Source organism: Myotis nattereri (genome assembly GCF_964212035.1).
Source record: "Myotis nattereri genome assembly, chromosome: 6".
NCBI classification, from domain to species: domain Eukaryota; kingdom Metazoa; phylum Chordata; class Mammalia; order Chiroptera; family Vespertilionidae; genus Myotis; species Myotis nattereri.
Window position 1 is genome coordinate 53594281 of NC_138081.1, and position 14587 is coordinate 53608867.

The 14587-nt window shown below is 41.5% G+C and overlaps 1 protein-coding gene across 2 annotated transcripts in view; it reads left to right on the top strand.

The window, feature by feature from the left end:
• KLHL32 (kelch like family member 32) overlaps positions 1 to 14587 on the top strand; it is a 197534-nt gene that overhangs the window by 125535 nt on the left and 57412 nt on the right. For both annotated transcript variants that reach the window (XM_081093830.1, XM_081093831.1), the window contains one exon: positions 10451 to 10666. In XM_081093830.1, the coding sequence (XP_080949956.1) occupies positions 10451 to 10666 (216 nt within the window). The remainder of the gene's footprint in view (positions 1 to 10450; positions 10667 to 14587) is intronic.

Sequence of the window (14587 nt, forward strand, 5' to 3'; positions counted from 1 at the left end):
AGGAGAAGAGCGTTTATAATGTACGATCTCTCTTTTTTTACAGGCTCTTTAAAGTCTGTTGAATCAAACAGTCTTTAAATGCTTCACAAACAATAACCATTTGTGACCGGGATTCTTAGGGTTCTCCTTACGGTCTAAAGAAAAACCATGAGCATTCAATTAATTTCACTTGGCAAACAACATGGACATTTATGTATCTCTGCTTATCCTTGAGTGCCAAATGAAGTAAGGTTCTTTTCAACATTCTGGGGAGAAAAAAAACCCACAAAAAACCCCAACGTAAAAAGTCAGGAGAGCTGGAAGTCACTGTGGAAGCTACTAGGCCTGATGCACCTGCCCCCTCGCGTGGCCCTTCCACCACACCTGCCAATCCTGTGAGGACCCTGGCATGAAGTAGCATCAAGAGAGAATCTCTCTCCCTCATCATTGATGTTTTTCTCTCTCCCTCTCCCTTCCTCTCTGAAATCAATAAAAATATATTTAAAAGAAAAAGAGAGAAAGAATCTCGCAAGCTCATATCAACTATTTGAGAGCACCTTTCTCAGCTAATCACGGAAGATCAGTTCCTTTTGTCCAGTTGTAAAGCCATACCTATACCCGTGTCATTTCCTCATTCCATTTGAAGTCATGGATGTGCTTTGTTTTAAAAACTTTAAAAAGTGTTGCTTTTTAAAATTCATTATCCAACAAATTGTTCTCAATTACGATCTATGATAAAGGGGTTATGATTGGCATTGTACAAAAAGGATACAAACAGCATCAGATATAAAACCAGTTTTCTCGAGTTTACTGGGAACATTGTTACTTAGGAGATATATGCATGAGCAGATTAGTGACAGTGACGGGGGGTGTGACAGGACACTTGAAGTGGGAAGCGTTAGGATTCAGTCAGTGACAGAGGGCTTTATATTTACTAAGCCCGACTTGGTACTTGGTTCCTAAAAGCAGTCGATAATATGTTTTTATTTAGCTTTTAGTTAACATTGCTTTAAAAATGAAACTATACTGGTTTTATACACAGAGGGGATGTATAAAGTTATTTGGAATAGACTCTGGAATGTTGCGTGTTGGTTTTTTTTAAAATTTCTTTACTTCCCAAGCAAGGGTGAGTTTTCATTTAGAGGAGTTTTCAAAATGTGATGTAGTGTCACCATTTTATAATAGAAGTTCAAGTTTTATGGGTACCCTTCATGTTGGGGATAGTACCACTGTCTCCTGACCATGTTTTTTTTTTAATTAATAAATCTTTATTGTTCAGATTATTACAGTTGTTCCTCTTTTTTCCCCCATAGCTCCCCTCCACCTGGTTCCCACCCCACCCCGTGCCCTTACCCCCTGCCACTGTCCTCATCCATAGGTGTAAGATTTTTGTCCAATCTTTTCCCGCTTCCCCCACACCCTCTTCCCCAAGAATTGTCAGTCCACTCCCTTTCTATGCCCCTGCTTCTATTATATTCACCAGTTTATTCTGACTTAATTTTTAGGTTCACTTGTTGATAGGTATTTATTTGTTGTCACTTCGTTGCTGTCCATGTTTATCTGCAGTAAACTATTGACATGTGGTACCTATGGTGACATCTTGGAAGGGCAGTATAAGTGAAGGGCATCAATCATTGGAAATGAAAGATCATAATTACAATGGTGAAACACAGCACTGTTAAAATAGTCACATCTGTTGAATATTATTAGCCAGAAAAATCTGGAATCCTGATTCATTTGGTCCTCTTATAGTGGGAAAATTCAGGAAATCAAAATGGTATTACTTTTATTTTGACCTTGAGAGATCTTGAACACAAGTCACAGTCTGAGAACCCTACCAAGGGACATACAAAGCCCACACTTGTCATTCTCTTGCTGCCTCCCCTGGTATGGGAAGAGTGACGTAAGGGCCACGGGGTTTACCCACAGCCCCTAAGTGCCCCACTGCCTCCTACTCTTGTTCTCACCATCTGATAATTTGTCTCACAAATGTAATTACATTTGAATATAACCCCAAAGAAGGCAATATCTACATTCTTTTCCCTACCGTATTCTGTAGTTAATCTGGGGAATAACTATTTTAATGATTTAATTAGGGGAATTGATCACACAGAAAGATTGAATTTAGGAAACATATAAAGGTAAGAATTAATGCACATGGAAAACTGGTCTTTATTCAAAAGCTAGTAGTGTATTTGGGGACATATTTTATGGCTCTTCTTCTGTTATTTAACTTGTCATTCACACTATAAGAAACAAATAGAAGGGAAGAGAGAATCCAAATAGCCCCAAACCAAAGGAAAATAGGTACTATTTAGAAAGATTCCCCAAAGAACAACAATGCATATACTATAATTCTGAGTAGAAAGTAAATTTCAAGTGAGAATGTGAAAGAAATGAAATATTTTTAGAAAAAAATATATGTTTTCCTTTTACTCAAGAGGGTTCCTTATTGCTTAACTATAATTTTCATTCAAAACTATTGCCTCTACCTTTGTACTTGGCTTTTCAAGTCACAGAATGTGAGAGAACAGAGACAATCTCATAATTAGAACAAAGTATCATTTGAAAAGGTACTTTGATCTGAATAGCCAATTGATAAAGAAAATAATTCTCCCTTGGACTTAAAAAAAAACTTGGATAGATTAATTTTTTTTTTTTTCACAGTAGAGCTGTTACATTGCAATTGTCTGTTAACACTTTCAACTTGGGTCACTATTACTGATTTTGCCACTTGGAAAACTGAATGGCCACTGGCTTTGCCTTTTTGTGTACATGTATGAAGGCCAGACGGAAATGGAGAAGCAAGGGAGGCCAATGAGGTATGAAAAATGGCCTGATTTGGATGACGTTAATAATTGGATAGCCGTGTTGGAAACACATGGTCTGTTCTGGTTTTGCTTAGTTATAAATAACAGGAAAAGCTCATGGTCACCCTGGCTAGTGTGCTCAGTGGGTAGAATGTCGGCCCATGCACCGAAAGGTTGCAGGTTTGATTCCTGCTCAAGGACATGTACCTGGGTTGCAAGTTTGCTCTCCAGCCCAGTTGGGGCACATGCAAGAGGCAACTGAGGCAACTGGTCAATGTGTCTCTCTCATCTCTCTCTCTCTCTCTCCCTCCCTCCCTCCCTCTCTCTCTCTCTTTCTCTCTTTCTCTTTCTTCCCTTCTTTCTCTCTTGCCCCTCCCTCCCTTCCACTCTCTAAAAACAATCAATGAAAAATTGCCCCGGTGAGGATATTTTTTAAAAGCTCCTGGCCATTCTTTCATTAAACTCATCTGTAGAGAGCAACTGCTCTCTGCTAGATACCAGGGTCCATTATAGTCCTTGGCACCAAGGAGCTTAGAATTAGTGGAGGGGGACAGATCTAAACTCAAAAGGTGCTGACAGGGACAAGTGCTGAGATAGAAATCTGCAGAGGGCAGGCTGGAGGCACAAAGGAGAACATGGTCAGTGTGACCTGAACCAAGGGGGCTGAAAAGGTGAAACGTTCACTCATTCAGCAAGTATGGCTTGAGCTCCTACCATGTGCCTGGCATTGTTTTCGGCACTAAGACTACAACAGTGAATAAAACAGACTGGTCTTTCCTCCCATAGAACATCATTTTTGGGGGCTAGAGGATAAACACATTATAAATAAGTCAGCAAGTAAATGCAGAAGATAATTGTGGATGGTGGTGACTGGTAAAAGCAAATAAAAGGGAGTAATGTGCTAGAGGATGACCTGGAGAGGAAGGGGGGTGCGCTCATTTAGATAGGATGGTCAGCCAGAATGAGGGAAACATGATTCCTCATCCACAGGAGCTGTGCATATACTGCTTCCTCTGTTGGGAACATTCTCCCTGCAATCCCAGTACCACCCTGTTTTAAAATGTGGGTTTTATTATTATTCAGGTATGGTGAAGGCAACAGATCGGGAAGACAGCTGCCATTAAGAAGATGCGTTGATACTCACAGTTCCCAAGAGGTGCAGGGGAAGCACCTGGGCTGGTCAGGAGGTAGAAGGAGCGAGGAGAAAGCTCGGGCCAGAGCCTTTATTGTGGCTTCTGTGGGAAAGGCAAGACAAGGCAGGTAATCAGGCCTATAGTTGTCTAGTTTGAATAGTTTGAGCAGGCAGTGTCTAGTTGTCTAGTACTTGGACCTGGGATGATTAGGACAAAGAAGAATTACCTCCTAGAGTGTAGGAGCTAGAGACCGGCGGTGGTTCAGAGTATGGGCTCTGGATTGGTTGATGTGCATAAGCAAGTCATTTGCTATCTCTAACAATTTTTAATTGGCTGGCCCTGGAAAGGACAGTCTCTTCTTGGTCAGTGAGGCCCCTAATGCCAGAGCATCCAGAATGCAGAAATTACAGAAATAAAGTTAATAAACTCTCACCCCACCCTTTGCCAAGTTAACATTGCCTTCAGCTATCAGCTCCATGTAGTTTTCAGAGAAGCCTTTACTAACTTTTTACTATAGGTCAACTCACCCATGCGAGCATTCATAGCCCTACGGTAACCTCAGTTCCCATTTATTTGTAGTATGTTTTGATTAATGACACACGTTTCCAATAGACTCTACACTCCACAAGGCCTAGAACTTGTCTGTTTTTCCTTGTCATTTTATTGCCAATGCTTGGTGTGGTCCTGGTGCATGATGTGACTGTGTAGGCCATTGTAGGGTTGAAGCCAAGCCAGAGTGTGGGATTGTCACCCTGCAGGGTAAGAAGGTCGGCAGGATCCAGGCCATGAAAGGCTATGCACTGATACTGAGTTTAGACCAGCCGTGGGCAAACTACGGCCCGTGGGCTGGATCCGGCCCGTTTGAAATGAATAAAACTAAAAAAAAAAAAAAAAAGACCGTACCCTTTTATGTAATGATGTTTACTTTGAATTTATATTAGTTCACACAAACACTCCATCCATGCTTTTGTTCCGGCCCTCGGTCCAGTTTAAGAACCCATTGTGGCCCTCGAGTCAAAAAGTTTGCCCACCCCTGGTTTAGACTTTTAACCATAAGCAAATGGGAATCGAATAATGGGTTTTAAACAGGTGATCCATGTGACCGTTTTTTTTGGTAAAAATTGAGGGTTGATAGTTTGATACTGGAGGCAGGACAAGGAGTGATGATTTTGCTTAAAGCTTGCAAAGCCCGTCTGCCCCAGTAGGAGGAATGTCTGCGGTGGCTTCATCATCTCAGTGAGGGTGGTTTCTTTTTTCTCTCAACCTCCCACTTTATACGGTTTAACTACTGAAGTGCTACGTATGCACGGAAAGGGAATAAAAACCTTTGACATGTATAGAAAGTGCTGGAGATTTGGGGAAATCATGTTTTTGAGCAGAAGAGAGGAGAATAAAAAGGTAAAGATAGGGAGCAGACTTGTGATTGATGATTCTCTTGCACATGAACATGTGTCAGTTTGGTTCTTTTGCTGTTTATTTAGCCACTGACACTTGTCCACGTAGCCTTCTTAGTTCTCTACCAATGTGCAGCGCTGTATTAGATTGGATTCGAGCATTATATAAAATTATACTCTTTGGAAATAAAAACATTTCAGGACTGTGGAAACAAGCATTAAATAATTACTGTCAAATGCAACAGCAGAAAAGAAGAACCATTTTTTTTAAAAAAATTGGATTGTTTATTTGGTGTTGAGTTGTATGAGTTCTTTATATATTTTGGATATCAGCCCCTTTTTGGAGCTGTTGTTTGCAAATATCATCTCCCATTTGGTTGGTTGTCTTTTGTTGTTGTTGTGGGTTTCCTTTGCTGTACAGAAGCTTTTAGTTTTATGTAGTTTCATTTATTTATTCTCATTTTTACTTCCTTTGCCTTTATGGTCAAATTCATAAAATATTCTCCAAGACCAAAGCCCATAATCTTGTTACTTGTGTTTTCTTCTATGTAACTTATTGTTTCAGATCTTATATTTTGGTCTTTGATCCATTTTGAATTAATTTTTGAACATGGGGACAAACTGTAGTCTAGTTTCATTTTTTTGCATGTGGCGTTTCAATTTTCCCAGCACCATTTATTAAGAGGCTTTCATTTCTCCAATTGTGTATTTTTGGCTCCTGTGTCAAAAACTACTTGCTTATATACATGTGGTTTTATTTCTGAGTTCTCAATTATGTTCCATTAGTCTGTGTGTCTGTTTTTCTGCCAATACCATGCTGTTTTGATTATTGTTGCTCTGTAGTATAACGTGAAGGCAGGCGGTGTGATACCTCCAGCTTCATTCTTTTTTCTCAGGATTGCTTTGGCTATTGGGGTCTTTTGTGGTTCTAGTCACATCTGATGATTTTTGTTTTATTCTTTTTAAGTGACATTGAGATTTTGATGGGGATTATATTAAATCTGTATATTGCTTGGGTAATATCGCCATTTTAATGGTGTTAATTCTTCCAATCCATGAACACAACATATCTTTCAATTTTATCGTGTCTTTTTCAGTCTCTTTTAATAATGCTTTATAATTTTCAATATATATGACCTTCACATCCTTTGTTAACTTTATTCCTAGGTATTTTATTCTTTTGGTTGCAATTGCAAAAAGAATTGCTTTTTGCTTTGTTTTGTTTTTTCATTTCTTTTTCTGAAGTTTCCTTGTTAGTTTATAGGAAAGTAGTAGATTTTTGTACATTGATTTTGGATCCTGCAACTTTACTGTACTTGCTTATTGTTAATAATAGTATTTTCGTGGCGTTTTTAGGCTTTTCTATATAAAGAACTATGTCATCTGCAAAAAGTGACACTTTTACTTCTTCCTTCCCAATTTGGATGCCTTTTATTTCTTTCTCTTGACTGACTGCTCTGGCTAGGACTTCCAGAATTATGTTGAATGAGAGTGGTGAGACTGGGGCTCCTTGTTTTGTTCCTAATTTTAGAGGAAGAGCTTTCGGTTTTTTAATCGATTTTTATATCCCCAATTAAGTTAAATTAGTTCTCTGGCTCTCCAGAGTTTTGAATTGGGCTGCTTTTAAGTGCAGGCGTCTAATGGGAAGAAACCCAGCTTCTCTATATAAAGATGCTTAAGAAAGGATATTTGGTTGCTAATACACACTCCCGTCTCAAACTCAGTTGCATGCACCCTTTTTGTGGAACCAGTGGGAAAACCCTGTTCCTGAGCTGTGCGTGTTCTCCGCTCTTACTTTGCAGAGCTTGGCTGTTTCTGCCTCTGCACGTGCCCTCTCTCCGTGTGGTGCTGCCAGGCGCTGCCTCAGGACCTTGAGCCGTGTCTTGGCTATGTGCCTGGGGACCTGAAGGGCACTGATACCGAACCCACCCACCACCCATCACATTCCAGAGTAATCTACAGGGACGCTGAAATCATATGCAGGGTCCTGCAGCAGTTAAACTTGCTTCATAGATATACTGACCAGAAATAACTTCTTCATCCAGAGAAGATAGTACTCAAGTTTGCTACAGAAGCTTTATACAGGGGTTACGCCTACTTCCCCCACAGAATAGAATTTACCAATCCTAAAAAATAAGATTTGGAGAATGAGTTTAAACATTACTCGAAAGAAATGGTGCTGAAGTAAAAATCATCAGTATTTCTTTGATAAAATCTACTGAACGAGAAGCCAGGATGTTTTTATTGAATAGCTGGGAGCAGGCAGTTGGGTATTTGAGATGCAGTCGATTTTGGTGGCCATCTGAGGTAACCTTTATTGTAAAGAAGCATTTATTCCTTTTCAGTTGTGTTGGCAAACAGCTATTAAGCACTGGTCTCTTATGGCTGATTCCTGACATCAAGCTTGACTCGTATTAGGAATATAATTATAGTGTCATCTCCCACCAAAAGATACAGAATCTAAAGTAAAAAAAAAAAATTAGGTAGCCATGGTGATGATGCAGCTTTTACTTGGAGAGTTGTTTTTACAATATCTTTATTATGCATTTTATCATTTAGAGTAGCATTGTCTAATAGAAGAGTGATGGGAGCCACATAAGTAATTTTAAATTTTCTAGCAGCTGAGTTAAAAAATGTAAAAAGAAACAGGTGAAATTAATTATGATGACATCTTTAACTCACTATATCCAGAATAATATTATTTCAACATATAACCAATATAAAGATTATTAATGAGATATTTTACATTCTATTTTCCTTCCTGCATTTGGTTTATGTTTAACACAGCACATCTCAAATCAGAGTAGCCACATTTTAAGTGCTCAGTAGCCACATGTGGCCAGTGGCTACTGTGTTGGGCAGCACAGATTTAGAACATATTCCTTCAAATATTAAAGAAACAAATACATTAAAATAGAATAAAATATTTAGAAAGAGTTCTTAATACTTTTAGACAACTGGAAAAGTGGAAAAGTATGTTGAAAATTACTAAATAGGTCAGTGTAGTAAAATAGCTATCTGATCTACACTAATAAAAGACAAAGATGATAATTGACCATACCTTCACTACACCCAAGCCACGCCCACCAGCCAATCAGAGTGACTATATGCAAATTAACCCAACCAAGATGGCAGCTGGCAGCCATGGAGCTGGAGCAAGCAGGAGGCTTGGTTGCCCTGGTGATGGAGGAACCCAAGCTTCCCGCCTGCTCTGGCCCGCTGTGGCCTCCGCAAAGGCAACAAAGTTTCAATTATAGGAGCTAAATAAGTCCCAGATACCTGCTTCCAGCCAGCCTCTACTGGGAGCTTGGGTGGCTGGAGGCTGTGGCCAGCCTGCAAACAGTCATCAGCCCCTCACTCAGGATGGCCACACCCTCATGGGGTGAGGGTCCCTGCTGGGGGGCTTGGCCAGCCTGCAAACAGCCATCAGCCCCTCACCCAGGCTGGCCAGGCACCCCAGCAGGGACCCCTACCCTGAAGAGGCTGTGGCCAGCCTGCAAACAGCCATCAGCCCCTCACCCAGACTGTCCAGGGACCTCAGCAGGACCCTCCACCCTGAAGAAGGTGTGGCCAGCCTGAAAACGGCCCTCAGCCCCTCACGCAGGCTGGCCAGGCACCCAAGTGGGACCCCCACCCTGATCCGGGACACCCTTCAGGGCAAACCAGCCGGCCCCCACCCATGCACCAGGCCTCTATCCTATATAATAAAAGGGTAATGTGCAAATTGACCCTGACAGCAGAGAGACTAGGAATCACTGGTCACTATGACACACACTGACCACCAGGGAGCAGACGCTCAATGCAGGAACTGCCCCCTGGTGGTCAGTGTGCTCCCACGGGGGGAGCTCTGCTCAGCCACAAGCCAGGCTGATGGCTGCCAGTACAGCGGTGGTGGTGGGAGCCTCTCCCGCCTCCTTAGCAGCACTAAGGATGTCCAACTGCAGCTAGGCCTGCTCCCCGCTGGCAAGTGGACATCCCCCAAGGGCTCCTGGGCTGCCAGAGGGATGTCTGACTGCCAGCTTAGGCCCAATTCTCCGGGGAGTGGGCCTAAGCCAGCAAGCAGGTGGTCATTCCCCGAGGGGTCCCAGACTGAGAGAGGGCACAAGCCAGGCTGAGGGACCCTCCCAAGTGCACAAATTTTTGTGCACTGGGCCTCTAGTGTATTAATAGTCTGCATTTCTTAACTTATTGGAAAATATTGATCACATGTTAATAATCACAAGTTAAAACTTAGGGCAAACTAGGACACAGTTTGCCTTGTAATGGGTAAGTTTTCTATCAACAAGCCTGTGTGCCCACTCTGATTCCTGCAGTTACAAGACAAAGCTTCCCACGGAGCCAGGCCTCTCTGGAGCATGATCTGAGAGGCCTGGTTATGAATTTGAGAATTTATAGGGACAAGTAAAATCCCCCCAAAATGAAGCATTGCTACAGAAACTCTTTGAAAAGGAGGGAATGATTACCACTGGTTGTCTGAGGCTAATAAAAAAAACCAAAGAACTATTATAAATCATCAATCTTAGGAGGATTCAATATAGGATTATTTATAGTGGGAATCTTTTCTGTGAGAGTTCTTAATTTCTTGAGACCTTACATGTAAATATCTGTGTTTTAATTTCATTAAGTCAGGGCGGATTATTTTTACTCGAAGATGTAATTTGAAGTTTTGGAAAAAGAGAAGAGTTTGTCTATTTTCACATAGTTTGTGTCCTACTCACAACTCCCATTTTACCTGCCCTCATCTTTAGTGGAAAGATTTATCACCTGGGAGCTGTAAAATATGGTAAAGGTAGGAAAATTGTCTTCATTGGTAAATGTTTCTAAAACGTTGGAAAGTATCTTAGTGAAACCAGAAACCCCTTTCAATCCCTTTGTTAAGATGTCTTTAAATATATAGATTTTAAGAGGGGCAAATTGAGGAGAAAAGGTGAATTCTAAAATAGCAGTTCTCTGCTCAGAGCCTTATAATTGAGGTTTGGGGTGCTTGTTTTTTTGTGTGTGTTTTTTTAAATTCTCAGTGGAGTGCAGTCCCATTTGTCCCACTCCTATCATGCAGACCTCAATCTGAATTTCTTGCCTGCTCTTTCTTGGATTGATTTCTAAGATATTTTCCCCCCTTTTTTTTGGCACCCAGGAATTAAATATCTTTAATTACTTGGATCTGTACAGACTTGCTGACCTCTTTAACCTCACTTTGTTGGAGAAGGCAGTGATCGATTTCTTAGTGAAGCATCTCTCTGAACTCCTGAAGAGCCGCCCGGAAGACGTTCTAACGCTTCCTTATTGTCTGCTTCAGGAGGTCCTGAAGAGCGACCGCCTGACCTCCCTGAGTGAAGAGCAGATCTGGCAGGTAAGGGTGCTCTGCATGGGGCTCTTTGGGTGTGGAGAGGGCACGAAATGATTAAAAGTTAAAGGATTGTCCTGGCCGGTGTGCTCAATGATTAGAGCATTGGCCCACGGACCTAAAGGTCGTGGGTTCGATTCCTGGTCAAGGGCATGTGCCTGGGTTGCAGGTTTGATCCCTGGCCCCACTCGTGGCTCATGTGGGAGCTACCAATCGATGTGTCTCTCTCACTTTGATGTTCCTCTCTCTTTCTCTCTCTCTACCTCTCCTTCTCCTTCTCTCCCTCACCGTTTCCCTCCTCCCTTCAACTCTAAAAATCAATGGAAAAAATATTCTTGGGTGAGGATTAACAACAACAACAAAAAGTTAAAGGATTGAGGGACAATAAGAAATATTTTGTTTGGTTTGGTCCTCATTGGACTCGAAGGCTCAGAAGTCACGCTCCTTGGTGGACGAGGAACTGAAGAACCAGCCCGTGAAGCTTGGAGGCCTTAGCCAGCTTAGCTTTACTCGGGGGTTCGCAGGGGAGAATCCTCGGGACCTCCCTATGACTTCCCAAATCCCCAAGTCAAAGGCTTATGTGTTTTTCTCCTGATAAAAATATTTTCTGAAATTGCATAAGAGAAGAATGGATTGTTAAGTGGTACTTATGCAGTTTCAAGACCAGTGGAACCAGAATAAGCCTGGGCTTGCCTATAAACAATTCAGAGACATTTCTTTGTTGCATCAGAGAGCAACTGAGACCTTAAGTGAAATGAAGCTCTTCTTGCACTGTAGTGGAAAAATCTCCCTCCTCAGTTCAGGCTTCATTCATTGCTAGTTTCCTGAGCCCTGCCTTTTCGCCTGACATGGCATTCTTTTTGAATATCCTTTGTCTCGGGGACAGGAGGATGTGTTGTGTTTTCAAGTTGATTATTCAATTTAAATCCTTCTCTGCTCATCCCCAGTGGCTATCCTTGAACAATCCGCTTGGTGTCTGGGAAACAGTCAGAGCCCATCTTCCCCCTGCATCTAAAGACTGTCTGTCTCACTCTCTGAAACACAGGCTAGCCATCTTGTTACTTGTAGGGCAACATACCTTCAAAATGTCATGATCATGTGAAAAATACTTATATACAGACTATTCTGGGGAAAATATGAAGTCTTCCATTAGCTGATAAGGCAGTGAATTACCAAATAGCATTCAGAGAACCAATAGCCAAAGCAGTGTGAGAGGTGGCTGATAATTAAATCCAGTATCTGACTCTGCAGATTAATACTTTTTCTGATGTCTTTCTCCTTATTTCTTCCTTTGCATTACTTTAATCAGCAGCTTCTTTCTTCATTGTTGCTTCCATCAGTGATGGTAATAAGAGCTATGGTGTACTGAGGGCCTTCCAGACCTGGGTTCTTTTCAAACTTTTGACTTATCATCACAACAGGCCTGAAAGATGGCTGTTATCACCCCATCTAACAGATGAGCAAAATGAGGCTTTGGTGCCTTGCTCAGGTTTACAGAGCAGAGTAAGCCTTCAAGTCCAAGTCTGCTGACACCTGCCCTCATTTATGCAGTGTTCCACACTGCCTTGAAAAACAAAATATCAGGACACAGGAATAAGCTCTAGATTTTTTTTCTGCTTCTTAGGTATTTCTCATAGTGTTTGTTCAGGCAGAGGTCAAAAGTGTTTGGGGACGATGAGCTTTAGGTATAAATTTTAATTATCTGTTGTTCTCCCTGGTAACACAAATCATCAGAATTTTGGGGGCAAGTCCAAGTGGGAAATTGCTACAATTTTTTCTTTCCTTTCCCAAAGGGAAAAAGAAAGACTTGGAATGAATTCTGCATTTAATTATTTCTAACTGAATTGAGATCTGAGCCAACCATCCTTGTGGCTTCTGCCTCTTGTGGTCGCATGGTCGACGGCACTGCCAGAGATAGATATGGCAGTGTGCACAAGTCTAGTCTGAGTGTCCAAAAATTCCATACTATCCACTTATGAGTTACCACAGTTGCCTCTCTAAAGGTCACTAATAGTATAATGCCAAATTTTAAAAACGGCTTTTGGCTGCAGGCAACATTTTTTTTATACCTGGTCCTCAAGAAAGAATTAAAAGACTCACATAAATATGGTCCATTTAGGCATTCAGCAGGCAATAAGAAACTGTTTTTGCTTTATCTTAGTATATAAGTAATTCCCTCATACTCAACCCAATAGAGAAAAATCAAATCAGACCAGCTATATTGCCTCAAGTATAGTTAAGTTCATCATTTTTTGCTGAGGTTATACTAGTAATGCAATATACCATGGAAGAATCTAATATTCAGCCCAGGGTGAAGATTGGGTATGCCAGAGGATTAGTGTCAGGGTGCTTTATAGAAGTGAAACTTGATGGACAGGCTGGAGACAGATCTACAGAATCTCATTAAATTGCTGAATTGTTCATTACGGAGTGTTCTCACTGTAATAAAGTGCTCATTGACTTTGACAAATCCCCATCCCATGTCTTTAAGAAGAACTGTGAGGCTAACGGTGTTGGGGAGGAGAAAAGAAATTGGCACAAAGTCAGACAGGTAATATAAAAGTGGATGGAGGGTAGTGCACTTTGATTAATGTGTGCAACTGGTAACTTATGGGAGAGCCCAGTAAACACCCCCCCACCCCCTTTCCCCCCCTCCCACACACACACACGTTTATACATGTGGCTCTTCCACAATCTACTGACAATATGATCTGGGACATTCCCTTTATTTTGGTGAAAGGTCTAAATTTCATTCACTAGACTACAAGCAGTCTGTCTCTGAAGACGTGTCATAAGGACCTTCAATTTATCCTCACTGAACAAACTCTTCTTCATTTTTTTCTGCTGTCCCTTATTCAGTCCCTTTCCTGATAAAATGTGCTGCAGGCCGTAATAGCCATTCTGTGGATCTGGAAACCTGTGAAATCCCTCAAGATTATGTCTTATATCTGTTCTTTTATTTCTATCTGACCTTTTCAAACTTTATCTTAAGTCTCTTCTCTCACAGAAGGTTTCTTCATCCCCCATAGACAGTTTTTTTCCTCCCTTCCATCACCTGCAACTATTTGTCCTGTTAGTTAACTTCACTTTGTATTCACAGGTAATGGAGATACTGCACCCTATACACAGGTATATGGTGTATAAGGACACAGAAGTCCCCTGAAAAAAATTCTGTAGAAAAATTCAGTTTAGTTCAGCTCAACAATTTGGTTTTACAGTTTCAAGGCCAGCAATTTCTCTGGCTCCAGATGGAAGATGCAATTGATTATGGGGCTCAAGAAAGGGTAGAAAGTCCCCAGTGGGGACTGACCTGTGCCACATTCGTGACCTGGCGAGTCTCCACCATTTTTATTTTGCTTTGGGGTTTAGACCTAACTTAGGGCTTTGTTTCAGTAGGACCCTGTTACATTTCTTCATATAGATTCAACATATAGCTTCAGACTATTGAGCCAGGATCCTGCTATGAAGTTTGGAGTGAAATAGTGAAACGATCCCCTACCACTCCCACACATCGGCTCTGTTTCCATTTGCATAGGAAGCCCTGGCTAATCTCGGTTTTCTTCTGAGGAAAGTGGGATCTCAGCTTTTCCTACCTCAGCTCCTCTCTCAGCAGAATGAGGGGGAGGTTGCTTTCCTTGGGAGGACAGTTTATAGAAAAGCCTGAATACAATGTAAGTGCTTGTGTTTGCTAGCAAAGGACAAAGGTGTGGCTCTATCCATCAGGACTTTTTGAGCCGCTACCAAATGGCCCAAACCATACTGCAGTAGAAGGCACGGTACAGGTTTGCTAACTCCATTTCCCTCTCTTGGGCCTCACCCCATCTGGGAGGGATCCTTATGATTTCAAATCATTGGTTCAGCTCCCTGGATTATTATTTTTTTCTCTGAAGTAGCAAAAACAAGAACCATCTTTTTAAATGGATAAAG